The sequence below is a fragment of the Arachis stenosperma genome, chromosome 2, assembly GCF_014773155.1.
Source record: "Arachis stenosperma cultivar V10309 chromosome 2, arast.V10309.gnm1.PFL2, whole genome shotgun sequence".
NCBI classification, from domain to species: domain Eukaryota; kingdom Viridiplantae; phylum Streptophyta; class Magnoliopsida; order Fabales; family Fabaceae; genus Arachis; species Arachis stenosperma.
This window is the reverse complement of record NC_080378.1, coordinates 22,378,904-22,406,016: the sequence shown is the minus strand read 5'-3', so window position 1 is coordinate 22,406,016 and position 27,113 is coordinate 22,378,904. Positions and strand designations below refer to the sequence as shown.

The window sequence follows — 27,113 nt, the reverse complement described above, 5'->3', positions numbered from 1 at the left end:
CATAAAGAAATCTGCATCAGGATTCGTTATAATTGCTGTGTACGTTGATGATTTAAATATCATTGGGACTCCTGAAGAGATTCCAACAATTATAAAAACTCTAAAAGAAGAGTTTGAGATGAAAGATCTTGGAAAGACTAAATTTTGTCTCGGCCTGCAGATCGAGCATATAAAAGACGGGATCTTTATTCATCAAACAACATACACAGAAAAGATCTTGAAGAGATTTTATATGGATAAGTCACATCCATTAAGTACCCCAATGATCGTAAGATCTTTGGATGTGAAAAAGGATCAATTCCGCCCTAAAGAAGAAAATGAAGATATCCTTGGTCCTGAAGTACCATATCTTAGTGCCATTGGAGCACTAATGTATCTTGCTAATAATACGCGACCTGACATATCATTCGCGGTGAATTTACTAGCAAGATATAGTTCCTCTCCAACCAAAAGACATTGGAGTGGAATCAAACAAATTTTTCGATATCTTCATGGAACGGTTGATATGGGATTGTTTTACCCCTATGGATCCAAGTCACAACTAGTTGGCTATGCAGATGCTGGCTACTTGTCTGATCCACATAAAGGGAGATCTCAAACAGGATATCTGTTTACATATGGTGGTACAGCTATATCTTGGAGGTCCACAAAACAGACAATTGCTGCAACATCCTCTAATCATGCTGAAATACTGGCGATTCATGAAGCTAGTCGCGAGTGTTTTTGGCTAAGGAGTCTGATTCAATATATTATGTCATCATGTGGACTGATTGATCATAAGATAGCTCCAACTGTCCTGTTTGAAGATAATACAGCATGCATTGCTCAACTTAAGGGTGGATACATCAAAGGTGATAGAACAAAGCATATTTCTCCCAAATTCTTCTTCACTCATGACCTTCAAAATCAAGGGACAATTGATGTCCAACAGATCCGTTCAAGTGACAATCTGGCAGATTTATTTACAAAGTCACTCCCAAAATCCTCCTTTGAAAGATTGGTACATGAGATTGGGATGCGCCGATTTCGAGACGTTAAATGATGTCGGCAAGAGGGGGAGACTGTACTCTTTTTTCCTTGGTCAGATTTTTTTCCCATTGGGTTTTTCTTGACAAGGTTTTTAATGAGGCAGTCCCCATCACAAAGGATATTGTACTCTTTTCCCTTCACTAAGGTTTTTTCCCACAGGATTTTCCTTTGGTAAGGTTTTAATGAGACAATAATCCTAAATGGGCATCCAAGGGGGAGTGTTGTGATAAGAATGAGCAACGTGGATGCCCATTCCCATGCAAGACTCATATTTTCAAAGAGAGAATGAATATTAAATATGTGTTGAAAATCAAGACCCCATGCATGTATAAATAGGGGGGTATGGTACGAGGCTTTACACACAACAAGAAATACAAATACTCTCTCTTTTCTTTCTTACACAGAAGCAAGTAATAAGAAATCTATTCCCTCTTTATGCTACAATCAAATACTATTCTCCTTATATTTCTACTACAATTCTTTCTCCTATTTTATTTTATAAGTATTTTAAATTCTATTTTCTATTACTCTTTACATATAATATTAATAGCAATATTAACCATCTTTATTATATTGAGATAGTATCAAATGCAAATCTCTCTCTCTTTATTTTTAATACTTTTTCTTATCTTTGTATATATATACACAATACAATATATAATATTATTATATATATATATAATAATTATTGAGCTAATTATATTAATAATAAAGTCTTCTATTTATACATCTCTATTTTATATCTTTTATTTATTTTACAACAGTTTTTATCATTTTTTTGGCATGGTCGTTTTTAAGTTCTAAGGAAGCAACGGAGCTTATACCTGCTTGGGTTTGGCGTACTCTTACTTCCATCAAAGAAAAAATCTTAAAACCAACTTGAGTTGATTAAATGGTTAATTTACTCGTCTACTTAAATAAATGTTTGAAATTCGAATTTTGTTTTGTACATGAAATAATTTATTGGCCAACAACAAACCTCTTAAATGAAACTAAGATCTGCGACAAAAAAAAAAACCTTAACGATTTTTGACAATTATTTTGAAATAATAATATTCTTAAAAAAATTATTTTTTTTCAGTTTCTAATTTTTATTTTTATAAGATTACTAGTGCTAAATCCGTGCAATACACCGAGTTTACATTTTAATTTGACATGATAAATTGAAAATAATATTTTATAATCATAAATTTCTCAAGTTTAGTATAATACTATCCTCGTCATTATATAATAAACGTATTTTATATGTTGTTTTATCTTTATTCAAACTAAAATACAAATAGAACAGTTTGAAGTTTATAATATTTTTGAGTCATAATGAAAGAAATCGGAGAAAAATAAGAACATATATAACTGTAATAGTAGCATGTCAATTTTACACTAAATTTTATATTATAAGGCTAATAAAAATTTATCGACAACCTAGTATTTTACTAACCTCATTAGGAAAGCAATTGACATATAATGTTGTGTTTCATGTTATACATTTTATTTCAAGTCTAAAAGTGTAGTTAATAAATTAATTATATCTACGACAAATATTTATACAAAAGTGTAAATCATAATATGTTACTAAAATAAAAATACTATTTTTTATCTAAATATTATTAAAAACTTCGTTAAACATGACATTTATTGTTGATGAGTTTGGATTGTTGTCTTCGTCTAGAATTAGAATGTTTAGACCATTGCGACTCTTAACTCTTGACAAAGCAATGTAAAATTGCTTATTAGTGAACACTGATTTTGGCAAGTATGTGATAATAATTTACAACATAGTAAAATACCTTAATTTTTTAATATTTTTCTCTTTATATATATAGTATCCTATCAGCCAATAATGTCTAAGTTACATTTTAAATACAATTTAATTTGTTAACACTGTTAGATATCAATAGCATCACGAACAATTTTCTCAATTGATGACCAGACCTCATTAATAACTGCAATGAATTTTCTATCGTCACACAGTAGTCCATATAATAGAAAGCATCTTGAAAGCTGGTATATGTAATCCCATTAACTGTCCTAATAGATTCATATATAATCCCATTAACACTATTAGATATATCCGTCATCGACTTCTCTTAGCAAATTTATGAATCGAGACACAAGAGTCCTCTTAACTGAGGCATGTATTTTTTAAAAATTTTTTAAAAATTTTAATTTATGTGCAAATAATTTAAAATAACTTAAAATTAAAGAATAATAAGCTAAACAAAATAACTTAATTAAATAGTTTAAATTTAAAAAGTAACAACTTTTTTTAAATTCAATTTTTTATTATTTTATTTTAAAAGGACATTTTGCTTCCATTTTTAAATTTAAGCTCTTATTATTTTGTTTTCGAACTTATTTTTTTCTACTACTTGCTTTTTATTGTTTTTTTATTACTTTTAAAATTATTGATTTTATTATTAAACAACCGTCCTAATTTTAAAATAATTTATAAATAACTTTGTTTAAATTAGTTTAATAATATAAAGATTTAAATATCTAACTAGCTAATAAATTTGAAAACCAAATTCTTATTGGTATCTAACAACCCAACTAAATAATTTATATATTAATTTTTTTAAATTAGTTCAATAATAATAAGATTTAAATATCCAACTACCTTATTAATACATTCAAAAACTAAATCCTTATTATTATCTAACAATCTAACCAAACAATCTATTAATTTATAAATAAAATTACAAAAATTTCTAATAAAAATATTTAAGCAAATAATCTCGAAACTCAACCTATGAGTGCGAGTGCTACGTCAGTAAAAATTTTTTCTATTTGTATTCGGTCTAAAAAAAAAATTGTTTCAAATTTAAAAAGTAACGACTTAAACAAATAATAAATTATAATTTATAAATAACATTTTAAAATTTTTTAGTGATAACAACTAAATAAATTATTAATTCAACAATATTAAAAATTAAATATCTAATAACCTAAAAATGAGAATATCGTTCTTCCTTCGAATTAATTGTCAAGGCCCATTGGGATTCACTCACAAATAAAGGAAAGTTTCTCTCACTTTTTCTACACCCTTCACTCTCGCGTGTCCTTCTTTCTTTCTCCGTCTCTCTGCTTCCCTTCACTTCTTCGGCAACAATGTCATCGTCGCAATCCAGAAGAGGCGGAGTGTCCCTCCCTGAGAGGCCAGGAGGCCGCGACGACTCCCTCATCGTGAAGATCTCCCGCTCCCCCATCGTTGCCCGCGGAAAACAGGCCGCTGGAGACGCCGCCTTCGTGGCCAAGAAGCTCCTCCGCAGCACCGGAAAAGCCGCATGGATCGCCGGCACAACGTTCCTCATCCTCGTCGTCCCTCTCATCATCGAAATGGATCGCGAACAGCAGTTCAACGAGATCGAGCTCCAGCAGGCCAGCATCCTTGGTACTCCCGCCTCCATTGGTCCTCCTAAGTGAAGAATCAGGAACTGCTCTCTCATTCCTTCGGTTCGGTTTTTCTGTTATTGGATTTTTCGACGTTTGGAGAGCATCACTGTTGGTTGATTGAATGAGCGAGTGGTAGCTAGGGTTTTAGGGTTTTGTTGCTTTTAGATTCAATAATTCGTACCTTTTTAGTAGAGAACTCTTTTTGTTACTTACACTGATAAGTCATCATGTTTTTATTATTGTTGCTGGATGCTGAATTTAATTTGCTGTTAAGGTTTGAGCTGTGATGGATTTTTATAGTGAAGTCCCTTAGGGCATTCATCAAGGTTTTTTTTTTTTTTTTTTTAATTGAAATGATAAAATGTTTAAACTAGGAGTTGATTGCATAGAATCTTTTTATCACTTTCATCTAGGTTATTTATTTATTTAATTTAATTTAATGGTTTTTTTTAGGACTTTGATTGGCATATTCCAAATGAATTGCAGCATTTGATCAATATTATGTTAAGTGTAGATACTAGATACAAATAGTTTCCAAATCAAATTGGACTGCTTAAGTGGTTAACTCATTTATCTGCATTAACAAGCATTAACAAGTGATACGGTGGGAAACTCTTAAATAAAATTTGGATCCATAATAGAGTAGTCTTTGGTTTGGAGAGATACGGTGGGAAACCCGCAATCTGGATGTAGATATAACAGATTTCTTATGATAATGGTAGTACTAGATGTTTAATTTACCCGTGTAGGTCGAGCTATGATTATCGTAATGCTTATTCTTGAAAATGAAAGCGAATTTGGGGGATTGTCGGGGTCTCGTGTTATTGTTGGAATTTCTATGGTTGAGAGATGAGTCTGTAAGTTGATGTTGCTAATCATAGTCTTAAACTGCCATTGCGATTTTGCTGCATTAAGTGGTGCAGGGGAAATCATGTGTTGCTGATGCAGCTTGCAGTGTTATGTTGGGAACAAACACAATCAAGATGGGACTTCAGAGTTGAGGTTAGGGCGGTTTAGTGGTGAAAGAGACTCAACGAAACTCATCCAAACATTAATTTGAATGAGTACAATTGTACAAACCACCATGTTGATGATGGGCATCCGTTATTCACAACATGAGAAACAAAAGTTTAATCAACTTTGGACATCCAACTCAAAACACATCAACCATGAAGCAGCAATAACTTTAAACCTTTAATGTCTGAACTATATAGCCTTTTATATTTTAAGCTAAAATGTTAGAAACTAACTCTATATTGACATGTAAGATATATAGAAAATAATGTATGTATTCATTCTGTCTCATATACTAAGTTGACACATGTCACTCCATTATTTGGCAAGTTGTAGAACCTAAATGCCCATATATCTGACACTCCTTCAAGTGGTGTAAGAGGTTAAAATAAGTAGAAATTGTCAAATTCACTTCCAAGTTCCATCTCTTTTTTTATCCATCACTGACTTGACACACAAGAAAACAACGCAGCAGAAAATAATAGCTGCAAATATCCCCAGAGCAATGGCTGCTGTTTTTTGAGTGCCTTCTTGGGCTGCTGACTCTGATTCAATCAAACACAGAAACACAAGCTTTATTGTTGTTGGAGATATAACATACAATCATAAACAATAGTGAAGTGCAAATGTGAAATGAAAGAGCCTATTTTCCCCTTCGCACACCTCGTTTCTCAAATACCCAAATGGAAAATGGTCCAATACTCCGATAGTATTTTATTTTTTATTTCACAGCATAATTGTTATTGCTATCAAATTTATGTTAGTTTATTGTTATTTGCTATATAGCCACGAACAAAAACAGAACACTGGCAGATAGATCGTTCCTTAATGACTAGTGAGGGGAAAATGGATCAAAATACGTTAAAGAAATGAAGATCTTTTCTTTATTGCCTAACATCGCAGAAACACAAACACACAACACTCAAAAGCAGCCATATAGAGTCCTACAATAATTAACAAACACACCAAAAAAAGGGGGGGGGGGGGGGGGGGGGAAAGACGGGATATTTTTTCTTTTCTCTAGAGTTATGATACTTGCATACCCAAAATTGTGATATTTATGGAATCTAATCTAATACTGCAAAATAAAAGTTGGAGTGTTAGAGTAGAAAATGTTTAATAGTAATAAAGTATGTGCTAATATACAATATACAAGAAATTATTGTTTAAAGATAAGTTTTTCAAGTAAATCATCAAGCCCCTTAAAAATTATAGTTTGATAATTTAGTCCCCAAAAGAAAAAAAAAAGTGAAATACATGTTCTTCAAGTATGAAAAACAAAATTTGAGAAAATATCTTAGATTGGTAGTTTGCTTACCTGCAGTTGAAGATGGCATGGTGGAAGAAACTCCCTCAGGGTAAAAGCTATAACTGAGGAAGCACTTATGGAGATAAATCTGTGCTTGAAATGAGTCACCACACTCAGCTTTGGCTTGTTCCTCAGCACTTTTAACACAATCACCACAATCATCAATGGCCAAATCACCCTCACACTGCCCCATTACATTCAAAGATTGGTAACTCCCTTTGTAGAACAATTTCCCACCATTACTACTCTTCACTCCATTCTCCACCATGCCAAAAGCTGACTCCCTTTTTTCCTCAAACCCATCACCACCATCTCCATTTGCTTGTTTTGAACCACACACCTTGTAAAGTAACTGAGTCTCAGGAACCTGCTTGTACCCCACAACCTCGTACCTCAGATAACAATCACTTAGTTGGATTCTCGCAGCCACCACCTGTGAACTCTTAACACATATCAGATTTATACAAGAATGCATTGATGTAAAACATAAGAAAATTTGTAAAACAATTTAACATAAAAGAAAAAGCACTTGCTTTAACGAAGATGCTAAAAACATCTTATGAAGATCTTTGTTTAAAAGTATAATTTATTTATTTAGTCACACTTTTATATGATATAAAATTAAATTTTACACTCCACCATGCAATGATCAAAATGAAACATCTTTACATGAAAAGAACTATGGAGTCTTTATTGGAATATCCACAAAAAAATATATATAGATAAAATATAGGAAATCCACTCTTAGTTAATTAATATTAGTGAATTTTAAAATTTAAATATATCATTTAAGATTTAAAGATAATGATTTATAATTTAGAATTTAGAATTTAACATAAACAAAACAATTTTAAAAAATGGACTGAAATCGGTTGAAAAAAGTTTGTTTCTTAACATTACTCAAATATTTAACTAGGAGAGGAATACTTATATCAACATTTTACACAAAATAGTATAAAAAAGAATAAATATAAGCATTTATATCATAGGCAACAACCTTGCCACAAAGATTGTCCAAAATGTAAGGAACTTTGCTGACACAGTTGTAGCAAGCAGTGTTTGATAAATCTCCTCTGCATTGGTACAAACCCATGATCATATTATTCTGGCCAGTGCCAGAATTTGTTGTGAAGAAAGGTTTTTGTGAAGATTGTGAAACAAGAGAAACCAATAAGGATTTGAGGTTCTGTGAGTAAACCCCAGATGGGTCATGTAGTTTCTCATCTGAACAAACTTTGTAAACCAAGCTTGTGTTATCTGCAGCATCTGACACAGGAAGAAGGAGGAGAAGAATAACAGTAGTGAAGAGAAGAAGAAAAGGGTGAGAATAGTGCCTTTTGATAATGATCATTTTGTTGGGGTTTCAGAATGTGAAGATTTTATTCAATTTTAACGTTCTTATGCTCTATTTATTTGTTCACTCACAACAAGGAAGATTTTGGAATATAGTTTTCTGGCTTACTTGGTTTGGTAGTTTTGGCTTTTGTTGAGGGGTGTTTTTGTAACTTTTGCTTCTGTTTTCAATGTACCATGGTTGCTTTATATGCTACAATTTTCACCAGTTGAGTATGGTGTTTGGATCATGCTAATGCTGTGAGTTGTGACTTCTTTTTATTGCTGTTTTTTTTTTTTTATTATTCTTTCTATGTCTTATTCTATTTTTTATTTTTCTTCCATTATTAGAAATTCAATTAGGAAAATGTTTGGAACCAAACTTAGGGAGCGAAAATCTTTTATTTTTAACTTTATTTAATGAGATGAGTAAAATTTAATTATTATTCTTTCACTCGCCTATTTTTTTATTGCAATATTTATTGTATATAAAAATATTAATTACATATATTAAATAATATATTATAAGCATGTACGTTTATTAATTTATATTCTTATTAAATGAATACACATGATTTATATTTATGATATTTAATTTATATTATAATAACAAAAAGCACATTTTTTATTTATTATGTAATATTTATATATTCATACACATAATTTTCATAATTATTAATATATTTTTATAATTAATATTATTTAATTTTAAACTATACTTTTTTATATATTTTAAATTATTTTACATATGCACTAATAAATTATGATTCAAAATGTTTTAAGTTTTTTTTGAAGACATTATACATTTAAATCACGGTCTTTGATAATTTAAAAATTTGTTTTATGTTTTTCAAAGTGAAATGATTTGTTCTGATTCACATATATTTTCAGATTTTACTATAATTAGATTTGAAAAAAATGTCAAATATCTAAATTAATTTATTCAATTGATAAATTTATTTATAATATCTATAAGTTTATACATATAACATCTATAATTAGATAATGTGTATATAACATCCAAAATTTCATATTAGTAACATCCATAATTTTATACTTATAACATTTATAATTTCATACGTATAATATTTATAATTAATAAATTTTTATAATTAATATTACTAAATTTTAAACTGTATATCTTGTTATATATATATTTCAAATTATCTCATATATACACTAAATGGTCATAATTTTAATATTTTTTATTTACTATTCATATATATGTTTATTTATTGATTTTAATATGACAAGTTATTAATTACTTTTAAAATTTTATTTCTTAATTTTTTTATTTTTTATTTTTTATTTTATAATAGTCTATATGTAAAATATAAGCTGTATAATAGAATCTGTTAAATTCTCTAATTTAACATTCATATTTTAATATATATAATATACATAATCAATAAATTGGTACTAATTTATTATTATTTATTTTTTTATTTTGCAAGTCATGAACCAATAATTTTAAATGTTTTTAATTTTTAATTAATATAAATCGATCAAATTTAAAATTTTTTATTTTTTATAAAATGTATTGAGGTAATTTGAGATTTTTTAAAATTAAAAATATAAGAATTTGAAATTTTTATTTGGAAAAAAAATTATAGAATTATAAATGCATGTAGTAATAATGAAGGAGAAACTTTTAAAATTTGATTGACATTAAATTTGAAACTAATTTTTAGTATAGTTAAATAAGGAAAGATAATTAATTATAGCATACATGCTATACTTACAAGCCTTTTTGGCTTATAAGTCATACAAGTTAGGACAAACTCAACAAAAAAGAGCCTCACTCATACCAGCGTGCAAACACGCGCGCTACTCAACGGTTTTCATAGCGTGCTCACTCACCGTTATGAAAGACGCTTCTTCTTCTTCCTCGATCAAAACCACAATCGTCAATATTCAAACCACGTTCGAAAACTCTAAAGAAACTGTCAAAATCGTCGCCAACACTCAAGGAAATCAACAAGAAAACTTCAAAATCTCCATCAAAAAATACCAAAAGATTATTCAAGGTACTGTTTCACTAATCTTCGAGGTTTTTCACTTTTCTGTTTCTCATTTCGAACGTGAAACACTATATCATCGTTTTCTGTTTAATACGTAGATTCATTATGTGTTCTTGGTTGAAAATAAATGTTACTGTTCTCGTTAAACTATTTAAATCGGTGATAACTTGTTTACGTACTCTTTCGTGAATAGTTTAATGTATATTTTAATGTGTTTTTTGCATATTTAGAACTGAATTTGTATAAATAGAAACTTTCAACTGTACTTCAAGTAAATTCGACTGTAACTGGTATTGTTGTTGTTGAATATTATGTATGTGGCTGGTGTGTATATCATGCGTATTCGAGTGTAACTGGTGATATTTTGGGTGTATATCATGCGTATTCAAGTGTAACTGGTGATGTTTTGGGTATATATCATGCAAATTCAAGTGGAACTGGTGTTGTTGTCTTATACCTTGTGTTAACTGGTGATGTTTTGAGTGTATATCATGCGTATTCGAGTGAAACTGGTGATGTTTTGGGTATATATCATGCAAATTCGAGTGTAACTGGTGCTGTTGTCCTATACCTTGTGTAACAAGAAATAGAGTATTGTTCTTGTATTTTTGGTGTCATTTTATGCATGTTTGATTGACTTGAATATCATTTTGAACTCATATAATATCATGTAATCCAAAAAATAATAGAGGTGTATGTAGCTGATATTTGGGTGTATATCATGCATATTCGAGTATAACTGGTGCTGTTTTGGGTGTATATCATACAAATTCGAGTGTAATTGGTGATGTTTTTATCTATTAACAATATTTTTTATTCCTTACAGTAAAAATGGCAAACAAGAACCCAGTTAGAAAAAAAATACAATGTAAGCATATATATCTTAGACCAACTCAATTTTTCCTTGTATATCATGCTTATTTAAACGATTCTCGTTTGGTTTGTTTACAGCAAACCAAGAATTTGAAATGCTCCACAATACTATTGAATGAAAAGTTCCAAAACATGAGCGAAGGAAAGAAGGCCATCGTCCTAAAATTGAAATTTGATGGTTTGACGCACATCCCTCCGATGAATGTGCCACATAAACTTTTGAAGAAGTTAGCATATCACTTTAATTTGTTAAAAAACATATTGGACACCCAACACGGTACATTGACCATTAAACCCAAATAAAATAGGATATATCTTTGGTCTGATGCATCAGGTAACTGATTACACAAAACCTTTATACTTACATTCTTTGTAATCTATTCTTTGTAATATATTCTTCTGATCTCATGTAATCAAAAAATAAATTGATGAGGTGTATATAGCTAGTATTTGGGTGTATTTTATTCTGCAATTCTCTCGTGATGTAATTTCTCACGTCTTTTTCGATAAAATTTAACTTGCAATGACCCTCGGCTATTGCGATAAATGATTGGTATGTTTTGCTTGGTCTGATTTCGGCTTCCTCGTTATTCTCTATTGTACGACACATGGACATGCTTAGTTTCCTGTGCCGTTTAAGCATCTCTGCTTGATTTGGATAGTAAAGATGTGAATGATGCAACACGACCTTCGAAATGATCCAAACACCAATGTCCTTTCATATGTCATATGTGTATATAAATTCTTGCAAGACAATTTAAACCAGTTGAGGGATTTGTCTTCTTGGTCGGAGGTATTTTTGATTTCCATTTCCCCTCTCTATTACATGTAATTAATTGGTTCTTAATTTAATTACCCTTTTTATTTGTGCTCTGAACTCGTGTAGAAAAACCTACAGCTTTTGAATAATCTTTGTAAAATTTTTCAGCATCTTCAAGCATATTAAAAGTCATCCCAACCTTTGGAACAAATTGCTCATCAACATCGCACAAAAACTGTAAAATACACCCAAAAAAGTCCATAATACACCATATTAAAAGCTAGGATAAACTATAGAATGCAACAACAACTATTCAATAAGCATCAAAGAGAAACTAAAATAATTCAACTGTAAAATCTTAAACTATGAACAAACTACATTGTTTAGATTCAAACCACACCTCCCTACTTGATTTGAGTCAAAACAATAATACAATTCACCCTCGTTCAATTGAAAATTCAGAACCTCTTAATACACTGAAAATCTCCTTTATTACACCCAAATATGTCTGATTTATCCCAAAAAAATCTGATATAAAATGGACAACAATTTTGATTTGAACAATTACATTACATTTAATTCAAACAATCAACAATGAACAACAATTTTCACAAGCAGAGTTCACAACATTATTCACCTAAATAATCATAAACTACTAACGAAAACATTAATTGGAATTCAACCATACCTCAGGCACTTCATTCGATTCAAAACAATAATCTACTTCGTTTGGGTTTAGCTGACAATCTAAACTTGAATCATTCATTACCTTCAGAAGGATTTCAGAGCTTGATTTCAAAAACTAACGTAGAGAACAAAGTAAATCGAAAAAAATGAAGAAAGAGAACGCAAGGAGAAACGCACGAAAACAATGAAAGAGAACGCACGAAAACAACGAAAAGGAACGCACAAAAACGAATGAAGAAAAACGCAGATAAAATAAAAAAAAGAAACGAAATTCTTTTGAAAAAAGAAATTATATATTCGCGCATTGATTGAAATTTGTTAAATTAAGAGACGCGTGGAATAGGCATATTTAAGTTGCGCGCGTGAGGGTGGTTTAGAGAAAAAGGACTTGTATGAACTTGTATAATAAAATAGTTTATATGTAGAGAATAATTATAATTATAAAAAAAATTAATTGTGTTAATTAAATTAAAAAAGTGATTTACATTCTCTTATAAATACAAATATTATTAATATTATAATTTTATTTAATTGTCTATAATATTTTAGCTAGGTAGTAGGTACCATTACTCTTCGATTATTATACTCAAGCGAAGTCTTACTAAAGGAGTAAAAATTCTCCTGTCATTCTTTTTTATTAATTTTTAGTATCAAATTTGATACATTTAGTTTGAGATCAAGTACTTACTTCTTTCACTAATTTCACTTGTTATTAAAATCATGTTTTAATATGAAGCTTGGGTTTAAACTATATTTGGTTTCATTATTGTTGTTAATCAGAATGGATAGCCTAACAAAGACTGTTATTGTTACAATTATTAGCATAACTTAATTATAAGACCTAAAGGGAATTGTAAAATTAAAAAATAATAATAATAAATAAAAGGTAAAGACTATTCATTATATGGTTAAATAATGATGATACCTTTTAAAAGTTATGCAACAACAAAAATAGTTATCTAATGAAATTATTATTATCACTAATAATAGAAAGGTGGATTCTATAGTGTTTATACAATGTTTAATTTCTGTTTAATTTATTTTTTATAATAATTTTTAAATTTTAAAAATTATTTATTTTTATATTTTTTAAATTAAATATTAATTTTTAATATTTTATAACAATTTAGATGAATTTTTTGTTTTTGATATTGGAAAAACAATGATATGTTTTTTAAATGTGGACTGTTGAGGTGTTATTTTTAAATGTAAAATCGTTTAATTAGAGAAATAAAAATCGGATCCTTCGATTTGTTAAAAATACAAAAATTGAACAGTCAGATTTGTAGAAGTACAAAAATTGGACAATCCAATTTATGATAAGTACAAAAATCGAACAGTACAATTTGTGTTAAAAAAATTAAAAAAATTTAAAATAAAAAAATCAAACCTTTTAATTTATGTACCTTTTATAATTTTAAAAAAATTAAAAATTATAATATTATAATATATCACTATTTTTATTTTCATATAAAAAAAAAACAATTTAAACACTATTTTTAAGCACCGTAATAATCCCCTACTAGGAAAAGGTAAACAGTAACAGTCGCATGCCATATGATTTGATGATGATGATGCAATAGTACAGTGGAAATTTGACCAGAAAAAAGGCCTCAAGAGTAACTTTTGAATATGCATTTGACTGAAACATATTCAAGATATTAATATTGCATGTCACATAGGTGGAGTTTAACTCAGACAAGGGATCATGATCCCTCTAAATATTTTATAAAAAAATTAATAATATTTTTTAAAAAATAAAAAATAATTTAATTAGTTTAAATATTTTATTATAACTTAAAGTATTTAATAAATTTAATAAATAATATTCTCTTTATTTTTAAATTCAAATATAAAAAATTAAATATTTTTTATTTATTTAATTTAATATTATTTTATATTTTATTATTTATTTAATTTAATTTTTTATATGATAAAAAATAATAGAATATTTAATAAGTATTAATATTATTGTATTTATATAAATTGATAAAAAATTCAATAAATATCATAAATTTTAATATTTATCCTAACTTTTTCTTTACATATTTTATAGGATATATATTCAATTTTTTATATAAAATAATAATGAAAAATCAAAGAATTAATGCATTTTTTAAGAGAAAAGCTAATATTTAAGAAGAAGAATATATAACTTTTACAATATCAACACATGTAGATAGTTCTTCTACTTTAATGAATCACGAAGAAAGTGAGATACAACCTTCAAAAGTTCAAAAAATTACATCTGATGAGTTTGACCTTAATTTTTTGAAACATGACCCTGAAAAACGGCTTTAAATTTGACAATATTATCTAAACTAAAGAGATGAAATTAGACGAACTTATCTTAAATGGAATCCATATTAAAAATATTTTGATAATTATTTTCTATCTGACCCCTCTGAAATTTTGTTTCAAGTTCCCGCACTGATGTCACATGCATACTCACATGAAAAGTATGTAGCCATGACAACAGTTATAAACACAAGCGAATTAGGGCAACATTATTAGAGGGAAACATTCTACTTTTATGTCTTCAAGAGTTGTGGCTCGTGTGAAGGAAGCAAGGTACATTGGTCCTACTCCTAAAGCTTTTTCCTTTTTGGCCTTGGTGAGATTCAGTGAGGGAACTAATTATTTTTAATGATACTAATAATTAATCAATAAAATAGTAAATAAAGCGGGAAATAATTTAAGTTGTTGTTACCTGTTACTATAAAGAGATAAATATAAACCAATTATTAATTGAAATGACATTCTACTCTTAAATGACATTCTCTTTTATTCTGTTTATAATGATTCTTGAAAAATATTTTAGTTGAATAGACTAATGTATATGTTATTTTAATTTTTTAGAAAATAGAAGTATACCATTTAGATGTCTCACTCTCATAACCAGTATTCTTATTAACTCATTTGCAAAATCCATAAACAAATAAATAGTTTAATTATTTATTTAGTCTCTATAATTTTATTAAATTTATAATTAAATTTTTATATTTTTATAATTATATTTTTATACTACTTTTAATTTTATAATTAAATTCTTGTCAATATAAAAAATATTAGAATTAACAGAATATTTTTTTAAAAATTAAAAGTACCCACCATTAAAAATCTAATTAAATTTTTAACCACATATTTTTTAAGAAATATTCTATTAATTTTAACGCTTTTGACATAATAAATAACCTAATTATAAAATTAAAAACAGTGTAAGAACTTAATTAAAAAAATATAAAAATCTAATTACATATTTAATAAAACTATATGAATTAACAAAATAATTAAACCTAAATAAATCACAACCCACCTAACTACATTAATGCTTCAAGTTTCAACTGCGACAAAAATGTTTTGTTTCATCTCTGCTAGTTAAAGGAGGGGATTTCATTTCAGAGAAGGATCACTATTGCTATCAAATGGGTTGTTGTGGAACCCGCAGAACTACGAAGTCAATTGAGACGGCTTTGATTTATGTTGACTTAGCTTTCACTCGGACAAACACCAAGACTTGTTAACTTAATGTATACGTTCTTTCCATTAAAAACATCATGATTTCTATTTATATACGAGTGTAATTTTAACACACTGACACTATAAAATTATTTTAGATTGATAATATATTAAATTAAATTATAAATTTAATTTTAATACATTGATATTGTAAAACAATTTATACTATAATTTAATTATATCTAATCTTTATGTAATAAAAATAAAATGTGATATGATGTAATTGAACATACATATAAAAATATTTAATATTGTCTCAAAATTAAATTCTTAAATTATTTGTATATATATATATATATATATATATATATATATATATATAACTCAATGTTGTTCAAAACATTTATCCAAAAATGGGTTTGCTTCGAGACATGTGTTGTTTCTATAAGTCAAATATCTCAAGAGAAACGAACCCTTCTAATCCAACCCTCACCTCAACAAAACAACTCTTTTCAAATCAAAGACTTGTCTCAACAAAACAACCATCATCCGTAATAAAAGAACTTTGCCACCACTTTTCACTTGCTGAGTTACAATCATCAACAAATAACTTCAACCATTCTTCCATAATCGGAGAAGGCGGATTTGGCGTTGTTTACAAAGGTCATTTGAAACAAAGCTCCGCCGCAGTCGCCATCAAGCGATGCAAAAAGGAATCATTCTTCGGTTTCTCAGAGTTTAAGAACGAGGTTGTCTTGCTCTCACAGATACACCACCCTAATCTCATGCCATTAGTTGGATTTTGTGTCGAAAGAAACGAGTTAGTTCTTGTTTATGAATACATGTCTAATGGTTCCCTTTCTGATCATATTCATCTTAATAAAATTATAAGGGATCCACTCCCATGGAAACTTAGGCTTAAGATTTGCATTGGAGTAGCGCGTGGACTACACTATCTTCACACAGGACTCAAGTATGCAATCATACACCGTCACATTAAATCGCGCAACATTGTTTTAGATCATAACTGGGAACCGAAAATTTCGGGGTTGTTCTTGTCCAAAAGAGGTCCATATAGCATGTCAAAATCATTGATTAGAGTTAATTCGAGAGTAATGTCAACATGTGGATATAGTGATCCAGAATATGCAGCAACCGGTGATTTAACTGAAAAATCGGATGTGTATTTATTTGGTATAGTTCTATTAGAAGTTTTTAGTGCTATGTCACCAATGGATCTTATTAAGGAACATTTGAAACGTAAGTATTTGTTGAAGTCATATGCTGAGGAAATTGTTGATCCGTTTCTGAAGTCAAAGATTGATCCAAGTTGTTGGAATTTGTTTGTTGACATTGCTCATCGATGTTTGGTTGTTGATGGAAGAGAGAGGTCAGATATGGGTGAAGTGGAAGTGGAGCTTGAACATGCATTGCAATTGCAAGAGGAAGCTGACTCCAAATATGAGCCGAATGCCAATTCCTAAATTCAATTTCTTAAAGGATATGATTTAGTAATTTCTAAGTCTACCTTAATAATTGTTATTTATGCGTGTGTGTGTGTGTGTTTTTGAGATATATGATCAATTCTTGAGTCTTGGTATTGAAAATTTTCATTAGATTATTTCAATTTCAAATCCTTCCATTACTTTGTCAACCATACCTTCCTTTGGTATATTGGAAATGGATTGGGCATAGATGAATTTTTTCTAAATCTAGGTTTTGTTTGTACAACTTGATAAATAATTTGGTCTCCTAAAAAGGTCTAAAGAGTCAATATTTTTATTAAAATTTAACCCATTTTTAATTAATAAAAAAAATAAATAATTTTATACGACTAAAAATATTAATGATAACTAATTAATTATTACAAATCACAAAATTTATTTGTTGTCTAGCATTCTTCTCTCGTAAAAATGTGCTAAACTATGATGCATAGACAGGGTATTTTATTGATTTAAATATTTAAAAAAGATTAATTCCAAAAGGTGTGCATGACAATGCATAATTGCATACTGAATACTTGGACTGAAATGCGCACGTCCAAGTCGCAAATGGCACCTGCCAAAGGAAATGGTACTAATGTGGGCCATACTGTGAACTAACCAACTCACGCCTCGTTGTAGCCAAATTGGGCCTCCAATTCGCGACTCACACACGAAATAGTGGCAGGTCTATCTTCCAAACTCATCTCACGTATGTAGGGTGACAACAGGAAGGATAAAGTATTGGATTCTATTCTAACTTTATTAGTACCATCAAATTTTTAATTCTATTCCACCTGTAAAAAAATATTAATTTATATTTTTTATATATTAATAAAATAAAAAATAAAAAATTAAATTAAAATTAAAATTAAAAAATAAAATTTTAGATAAATTTAATATAAAATTACAAATAACACAATTATTAAATTTTTAATAAATAAAAATAATACAAATAAAATAAATATTTTATTATTTTTTTCTAATTCTAAATCCTTATCATATTATTTTTTAAATAATAAATATACTAAATTAATAATTTAAATAAAGTCAATTATAATATATAGATATAAACTTGTATAAAGTTAAAAAAAATATTTGTTTATGTCTATCTTGCGAATGAAAGTTGGCTCTCGACTTGGCTTTAAAGTATGAAGAAAGTCTATTTATTAATATTTGAAGCTTGTTCACGGTTCACCTACAAATACATATTAAAATTTGGCTTTTATACATGTCTCTCAAAACATCCGTTAATTCAAATAACTCAATAAACTTTTTTTCAATATTTTACAATAATTTTAGTCTCACAGTTAAATATACATTTTACACTTTTTTCTATAAGTATATTAATAAATTCAAAATCTATACTGTTAAAATTAAAAAATTATGATACAACAACAACAACAATAACAACAACAACAAAGACTTGTCCCACTAGGTGAAGTCGGCTTCATGAATCAAACGACGTCATTGTCCTCTGCCATGTATAATGTCTACAGAGAGACCGTTTACATGTAGATCTCGTTTAACCACCTCATGGATGATCTTCTTAGGTCTTTCTCTGCCTTTCACCCCATGTCCATCTTCCATCTCATCCACCCTCCTAACTGGGTATTCTATCGGTCTTCTTCTCACATGTCTAAACCATCTGAAACGCGATTCAACCATCTTTTCCACAATAGGTGCTACTCCAACTCTCTCCCTTATGTCTTCGTTCCTTATTTTATCCAATCACGTATGACCACTCATCCATCTCAACATCTTCATCTCTGCCACACTCAGCTTATGTTCGTGCTCCCCTTTGATTGCACAACACTCCCATATATTCCGTCTTGCTACGACTTATGCGCAGACCATACACTTCTAGGCCTTCTCTCCATAAGTCCAACTTCTTATTTAGGTTTTTCCTTGACTCTCCCATAAGGACGATATCATCGGCAAAAATCATGCACCATGGTACAGGCTCTTGGAAGTACTCTGTGAGTACTTCTAAGACTAATGTGAAAAGGTATGGACTTAAGGATGATCCCTAGTGTAATCTTATACCAATAGAAAATTCCTCTGTCACACCACCTTGAGTCTTCACACTAGTTGTGGCACCATCATACATGTCTTTAATTGTACGAATATATGTGATTCTTATCCTCCTCTTTACTAAAACCTTCCATAAGACCTCCCTTGACACCCTATCATACGCTTTTTCCAAATCAATAAACACCATATATAGATCCCTTTTATTACTACGATACATCTCCATCATCCTTCTTAATAGGTATATCGCTTCAGTGGTAGATCTGCCTAGCATAAATTCAAATTGGTTCTCTGTTACTTGTGTCTCTTTTCTCAACCTCAATTCTATCACCCTTTCCCATAACTTCATGGTATGACTAATGAGCTTGATCCCTCTATAGTTTTCGCAACTTTGTATATCCCCCTTATTCTTGTAGATAGGTACCAAGGTGCTCTTTCTCCACTCATCAGGCATCTTCTTTGACCTTAAAATCTCATTAAAAAATTTAGTTAACCAGTTGATGCCTTTTTCTCCAAGGCCCTTCCAAACCTCAATCGGGATATTATCAGGTCCTACTGTCCTGCCATTTTTTTTTTTCTGTTTTAGAGCTTCTTTTACCTCGAAGTCTCGAATCCTTTGATAGTAGTCAAAGTTTTGATCTTCTTCCCTTGTGCATAACCGACCAAGGCTCGGAAGAGTCTTCTGTCCCTCATTAAATAACTCGTAGAAGTAGCTCTTCCACCTTTCATTAATCTTCTCCTCTTGAGCCAACACATCTCCATCCTTATCCTTTATGCACTTGACCTGATCCAAATCTCTCGTTCTTCTTTCACGACTCTTTACGATTCTATATATACCTTTTTCTCCTTCTTTCGTGCCCAAAGACTGGTAGAGACCCTCATATGCTCTTGTTCTTGCTTCACTTACAGCCACTTTTGTCTCTTTCTTAGCCGCCTTATATTTTTCCCAGTTATCGCGTTGCGGCATAAAGACCACTCTTTAAAGCACTCCCTTTTTATCTTTATCTTTTCTTGTACACTCGCATTTCACCACCAGGACTCCTTGTCTTTTGGTCCTATTCCTTTAGATTCACCAAGGATTTCTTTTGTTGTTCTTCTAATAACTTCTGTCATCTCCTTCCACATCTCTTCCACGCTTCCATTCCCATCCCACTTTGCCTCTTCTCATACCCGTCTTAGGAAGCTTCTTTGTTCCTCACCTTTCATCCGCCACCACCTCGTCCTTAGGTTCTTCGTATGATGTCTTTTTCTCAACTTTTTCTCAACGCAAAAATTCATGACGAGCACCCCTCTCTTTTCCTTTCAACTACTTTATCCTCTCTTTTACCCCTTTCTGACTATATAATCAATAAGTACGAAGATGGCGCGCCCAGCTGGTAATGACGGAGACATCAACAGGCTGAATGAGACTTCGCATTATGCCGGGGCAGCCGACTTTGCGGTTACTTCTGTTGTGTTGAATTTTATGTAATCTCATATAGATATATGTATGTATGTAGCCATAGTTATGGTAGTCGTCAAGAACTAGAATATAGTTTATATAGTTAGGAATAGGTTACTAGTAGAAATTTGGAACTATCTTTTATTTCTCTTGTGTTAGGTTGTTATTACATAATTATTAGTTTGAAAATCTATTTTATTTCTTTTAGTTTCAACAAATTTATAATTAAATTTTTTAGATTTTTTTAAAATTTAGTTATTATAGTACTTTTAATTTTTAGATTTTTTATATCAAATATATTAAAACTAACAGGATATTTTTTTCTCAAAAATATGTAACTAAATATCTCATTATGTTCTTAATTATAAATATCTACAATTTATAAAAAAAGTATTTATTTAACTTTAATATTTTTTATACGGAAAAGATCCAATTAAAAAACTAAAAATAGTGTAGGAATTTAATAAAAAAAATAAAAACCTATTTAAAAATTTAGTGATATTGTAAACACCGTTAAACTTAAAAGAACCAATAAAAGATTTTAAATTACTTATTGATAATTGTGAACATATATTTTTTCTTCAGATGCCTCGCCTTCTACTGCCCCGATAAGTGAGTCATACCATTCCTCCACCCGATGCCATCGTCCCATATCTAAGGGAGGCTGGATTCGGCGACACGTTACCTCTTAGGAATTTCACATTCGACAATGCCTAGATTACGACATTCGTTGAGCGATGGTATCCGAAGACTCACATGTTTCATCTCCCGTGGGGTGAGGTCACTATCACCCTATAGGACGTGGCGTACCACCTAGGGCTATGTGCCCACGGGGACCCTGTTTGGGGGTGCTTCCGTGACTTAGGTAAGTGGTACCAGACAGAGACATGGCAGTTGGTGGAGCGGATGCTGGATGCTTTTATTAAAAAATTACTACCTTATCTTAATCCCTAAAATTTCCAAATAACCCTAATCCGAATTTTAATACACACACAAAACCCTAATTTTCCTATCCTAACCCTCCTAATACTGCCAGCCGCCACCCCCTTCCCCAAACACCCACTTTGTAGCTTCAGAAAACAAAGAAAGAAAGAAAGCCAAGAGAATATAAGATAGGGAGGAGAGGGGTGTGAGGGAGCTGCCGCCAGCTGGTCACCGCCGAACCCGTAACCTGCGTCGCTGCCAGCTGCGCCGTCGCGGAAGGGAGATACGCTGGAGATGGGGTTCGCAGAGGGGTCGTCACCGTTCATCCTCACCGCATCACCATGGTCCTTGAGTTTGCGAAGAGAGAGAGGGAGAGAAACTGACGAAAGGGTAATGCACGCGGGAGAGGAAGAAACTGCCTCGCTGCCACCGTCACGTCATCGCTGCCAACTTCATCGGACCTTTGCCGCGAGACCCGTCCTTGCTGCCGCCGTTAGAATCACGAACGGAGGAGGGAGAGGATGCGCGAATGGGAGCATCGCAGAGTTTTCGTCACCGTCGTCGCGTCTAGGTGGCTGTTGCGCCGCCGTTCATCACTACCCAGTCACCGTCAAAACTTTGTGTCACCTTTCTGACCGCCAGAAACCGTCGGTAGAACCACAGTCTTCTCGGGTCGGGTTTTGAGTCTTACATGCTAAGTTCAATGGCTGTTGTATGTGGCATCAAGGTGTTGCATCGTCACCAAAGCTGCTGTTGCTCCGTTTTTTAATTATTCGTGAGCCCAGTAAGTCGTTCCTTATTCTGAACTCTTTCAGTTGCTGTTCTGTTATAGATTATTGAGTTTTACGTGACGATAATATCTCAGGGTGGAGTTACTGTTGTTGGCTTGTGGTTTTGTGGCTGTTGCCGCTGCGAAATCTAGTTGGAGTTGACGCCGTTGTTTTCGGGCTGAGAGAAAAGAGTTCGGTTGACGCGTTTGGATTTTGGTTTTGACTTATCGAGGTAGGGGTGTTTTTCTAAAACGCTTATTTTATATTTTGAAAGTGTTATAAATGGATATGGATGTGATAAATATAATTTTTTGTGACTATGTAAGTCTTACATATTGTCTGGCAGTTTTGGGATGAATATGTCTATTGTTTGATTGGATTATTGTTTGGTTTTGTTAAATTAATTCTTTAAAGTTTTGAAAATGAGTTTGGTTCGTTAAAAATGATTTGATTGTGAATTGATTTCCTTGAGATACAAAAATGATATGAATTTTTGGAATTAGCTTGATTTTAAACTGATTTGGTTTTGAACCCGTTGGAAAGGATTGTGGAATGGTTTGGTTGGGACTCGAAAAGGGTGGCAAAGTCCAAGTTTTAGGGGAGATGCTGCCGAAATTCCTATAAAATCTGAGATTTTATTGAAATATTATTTGGAAAATTATGAGTTTAAAACTTTTACTATTTTACTTGAATTATTCAAAAAAGTGATGAACCATGTTTTGAAATGAATTATTGAAATGAAAATTATAATTTAGTCTTGTTTTTTGAGAAAAATATTATATCTCTTTTGGGAGCAAGTTAGTTCGAAGAAACTTATGTCTTAAGGCTATTTTAAATAAGAAAGGGGTTTATATTTTTGAATTTGACTTGAGGATTTCAATTGGAGGAGTATTAGTGGATTTAAAGGAAATTGGACTTTGATTGAGTAACTCTGTTTGTGATGTTTTGGAAGATGTCAGAGAATTAGTTTTAAAAGTGAACTTGAATGTGGTTTTGATTTGAATGGGCTGGTTTTGTTCTAAGTCATTCGGCTTTGAAAATTGTTTAGGACTTCTGATTTCTGTGATTTGATTTTGATTCAAATTAGGAAAACAATGATTTTTAAGGATTTTTAATGAATTTAAGAAACTAAAATTTGGTAGATTCTCCCACAAAATCTTGAGACATTGTGGTGGTAATTAATTAATAATTCCTAATTTATGGTGGTTAAACAGATGGTTTAAGAATGAAATGATTTTGAGGTTAGTTTGGAAAAATTATATGGTGTGGGTAAGAATGCTATAAAGAGAAAGGACTTTTGGTTTCAAGGTAAAGTGATTTGAGGAGAAAGTGATATATGGCATAAACGAATGTGTGTTTGAGATACCTGCGTAGTAACAAGGATGGTGGTTCGTCCTACATGCTCCAGGTCAAGTTTGAGATACCAGGGTAGTAGTAAGGATGGTGGTTCATCCCGCTTGCTCCAGGTCAGTGATTGTCACGCCTGGGTAGTAGCAAGGGTTGTGGTTCATCCCACTTGCTTCAGGTTGAGCTTTTAAATGCCTGCCTGGGTAGTAGCCATTGTAGTGGTTATTCAATTAGCTCTGGGTTAAGCAGGTAGTAGTAAGAGGGTTGTAGCTCAAACCCATTTGCTCTGTATGGGTGTTTCAGTCCATGGTTAGCTACCAGGATGTGTCTGGTTGGCTATATAATCAACGAATGATATCATCATCCATAGGGCAGGCATTCATGCATCTATGTGACATTGTTTGGGTGTGCATATTGTAATTGGTTTGCCTATGTGATTATTTATGTTTAATTGCTAATTGCTCTACTTGATGTAACTGCTTGATTGTGTTTGAACCTTCTTACTTGTGTTTGCGACTGAAACTCTGTTGGATTTTGGTGGATTGGTTGTTGTTTGGATTGTTTGGGTCTAGGACCGTGGTTGATCATGAGGTGGGCTGAATGCCATGTTTGGTTTGTGTTTCTGGTTAGAAAAGTATGAAAAACTAAACTGGTTCAGTATAGACTTAATGAACCTATGCTTGAAACAGGTTGGTCATTCATGCTGGTAGGAAAAACCCTTTGAAAGGCTTTTGAATTTTGAAGAAATAAACAGTTTCTTCTTTCAGAAAAGAATTCAGAATTTTAATGGTAAATCTTTAGGTTTTAAAAGGATGCATGAGACGATTACTAATCACTATGCTTTAAAAAGAGTTTTTATCTTTACATATCCTATTATAGTAATTCTCAAAAACCCTCTATTGAGAACCCTTTCGAGGACGATGTTCTTACTCCCCTACAAGTCTTTCCTCTTTTCAGGTTATGGACGACGAGGTTTGGAAGAGATTAGTTATTTCCTTTTTTTTTAAATGATGTTTTATGTTGTATTAGTTACTTTTCCCTCGCCCTCATCTTTACGAGTTCTTATAAGAGAGATATGAATCTGATATGGAATGTTTGTAAATTAATGTTAATGATTGTAATTTGATTAGGAATCTGATATGGAATGTTTGTCAATTAATGTTAAGGATTGTAAATTAATGTTTTAATGTTTGTTAAGGAATCTGATATGGATTATATATATATATATATATATATATATATATATATATATATATATATATATATATATATATATATGTGTGTGTGTGTGTATTCTCTGTAAGGATTGTAATTTGTATTGTAAATATGGATGTATGATTTTGAAAAATTTGGTTTAAGTTTTAAGCAGGCTCATATCTTAGTATTAAATATTTTAAGAGTTGTCGTAATACCTGAGCTATCAGAATGGCACAGCCGAAAGCGTGACATTTTAATAGTTAGGATGTTACATTATGGTATTAGAGCAGTCCTTCATGTAGAGCCTGAGGAATGGACCGACTATGCTTCAATTGCTTACTCTGAGCGTCTGTCATGTAGTAGCTCTTGTTTGAATAACAAGAATTAAAGCTTTATGCACATGACGGTCTATCGATTAATGCCATTAGTCTTGCATTGCATAATTCCTAGCATTAAGTTCGGCCGGCTTAAAACTAGGGGATTATATATATGGATAACGCGAATCGTGTGTTTCGGGAACGTTAGGAGTTAATTCTCGAGGTTACTCGATTAGGTGTCTTGAACTCTGAGAATGTCAAGTGAGTTGTTCATTCTTGGTCTGCTTTAAAGTTAATGTTTGCGATTCCTTTCTTGGGAAGTAATTGAGTATCTTCTGATTATGTTCTTTTGTTTACATGCATTCTTACTTAATCTTAACTGCATATGTGTTTTTAAAATTCCTTGCAGTATCTGTCTTGTCTAAACTCTTCTCTCCTTAACACTCATACTCTTTGGTGTAATTTTGAATTTGTTTAATACATAAAAAAATATTTGGAAATATTTGAGCAATCATTATTAGTTGAGTTATCATCCTTCATAAGTTTTGTATTTCATCGGATCAACTAAAAGCTTGAACGATATTTCATGCATTTTAAATGCTGCTTGTTTTCCTTTGAAATTGAATTCCTTTCTTGAAGACGAGTTGATTTCCTTTTAGCACATTCTGAATATCCTTATTAGGGTGAGATTTTAAGAATACACTCGCAGTTCTGTTTCAAACCTTTTGAAAGAAGTTTTGGGTTCCTTTTTATTTTAGAAATTTCAAATCAATTTTTTCTCTTACTTAATTGTATCCATAGCCAATCTTTAAACTTGATAAAGTGGTTTTGAATTTAGCATGCACTTTTTTAAAGAAAATTCTAAAAAACTTTCTTATTTAACAAAAGCCTGTCTGGCTGCAACGCACTACTTTCTTCCTTTATTGACTATGAGAATTTACCTCGCATTTTCTTTCTTGAGTTTGAATTTCTCGCAACTTTACTTTACTTTTTCTACACGTTCTGTTTGAATATGTACTTTGAGAGTTTATGTAATTTAAAACTTTGCCCCGGACTTTCCTCTTCTAACCAGATTTGACTTCCTTCCAACTTTGCCGCGATTTCACTGCATAACTTTATTTGATTTAGTACCTAAATGTCTTTCGAGATTTTGAGAAATTGTTTTGGTCTTAACCCAATTAATTTCCATTTTTCAAACATCACTGATGCGGCAGAAATTGGTGAATTAAAAATTATTAAAATGTGTACATTGCAAGTATAGTTCTTAACTCACCAGAAATCCACTTATCAATTTAGAAAGGTGTCACAAAAATTTAAATTTTAAAATACTGGGAGTATGAATCCCAGGTCGTCTCCCAACGAGTTGCAGAAAAGTATGCTATTTTATTAATCAGAGGTTTTCAAAAAGGTTTGAGTTGAGTAAACAGGAAATAAAATTGGAGAATTTGAATAATGTAAATAAAAGCCTTGATTGGGAGTTGATTAGTTGGAAGTTCCGCTATTGTTGGATTTCTCTCTAGATTAATTGATAATCAAAGGTTATCCTGTTTAGTTATCTCTTACTAGGTAAGGGAAAGTCAAACAAGTTGGGATGCTATGCCCGTTCACAAGTTGCAACCCACTTAATTAAAAGGGGTTGATGTTAGTGACTAGAGGGCAAACCAACAATAACCCAATTACAATTTTTCTTTTAAGCCTTCCAACTTAATTGGTTCCTTTCAATCAACT

The 27,113-nt window shown here is 31.0% G+C and overlaps 3 protein-coding genes and 1 pseudogene across 3 annotated transcripts; 2 read left to right on the top strand and 2 right to left on the bottom strand.

Annotated features, from left to right (window-relative positions):
• The first annotated feature begins 4,020 nt into the window (after positions 1 to 4,020).
• On the top strand, positions 4,021 to 5,727 carry LOC130960504 (mitochondrial import receptor subunit TOM9-2). The gene has a single exon (XM_057885917.1). It carries the CDS (start codon positions 4,138 to 4,140, stop codon positions 4,450 to 4,452), a length of 315 nt encoding a protein of 104 aa, XP_057741900.1. The 5' UTR covers positions 4,021 to 4,137; the 3' UTR covers positions 4,453 to 5,727.
• On the bottom strand, positions 5,618 to 8,106 carry LOC130960503 (plasmodesmata-located protein 3-like). Its single transcript, XM_057885916.1, has 3 exons — positions 7,743 to 8,106; positions 6,755 to 7,178; positions 5,618 to 5,981 (listed from the first exon to the last, which is right to left on the bottom strand). The coding sequence occupies exons 1-3, from the start codon at positions 8,094 to 8,096 to the stop codon at positions 5,845 to 5,847; spliced, it is 915 nt and encodes a 304-aa protein (XP_057741899.1). The 5' UTR covers positions 8,097 to 8,106; the 3' UTR covers positions 5,618 to 5,844.
• An 8,184-nt stretch (positions 8,107 to 16,290) lies between these two features.
• Positions 16,291 to 17,361, top strand: LOC130962687 (receptor-like protein kinase FERONIA). Its single transcript, XM_057888864.1, has one exon. It carries the CDS (start codon positions 16,291 to 16,293, stop codon positions 17,359 to 17,361), a length of 1,071 nt encoding a protein of 356 aa, XP_057744847.1.
• Positions 17,362 to 19,141: 1,780 nt separating this feature from the next.
• LOC130962686 (uncharacterized) overlaps positions 19,142 to 27,113 on the bottom strand; it is a 44,998-nt pseudogene continuing 37,026 nt past the window's right edge.

What these genes read in the sequence shown, in the direction of transcription:
- LOC130960504 (XM_057885917.1), top strand. Translation starts at nt 4,138, where the DNA reads ATGTCATCGTCGCAATCCAGAAGAGGCGGAGTGTCCCTCCCTGAGAGG.
- LOC130960503 (XM_057885916.1), bottom strand. Translation starts at nt 8,096, where the DNA reads ATGATCATTATCAAAAGGCACTATTCTCACCCTTTTCTTCTTCTCTTC. An exon ending in TGGACAATCTTTGTGGCAAG is followed by an intron (nt 7,179 to 7,742) that starts GTTGTTGCCTAT and finishes AAGAGTTCACAG; the next exon opens with GTGGTGGCTGCGAGAATCCA. An exon ending in CATGCCATCTTCAACTGCAG is followed by an intron (nt 5,982 to 6,754) that starts GTAAGCAAACTA and finishes TGATTGAATCAG; the next exon opens with AGTCAGCAGCCCAAGAAGGC.
- LOC130962687 (XM_057888864.1), top strand. Translation starts at nt 16,291, where the DNA reads ATGGGTTTGCTTCGAGACATGTGTTGTTTCTATAAGTCAAATATCTCA.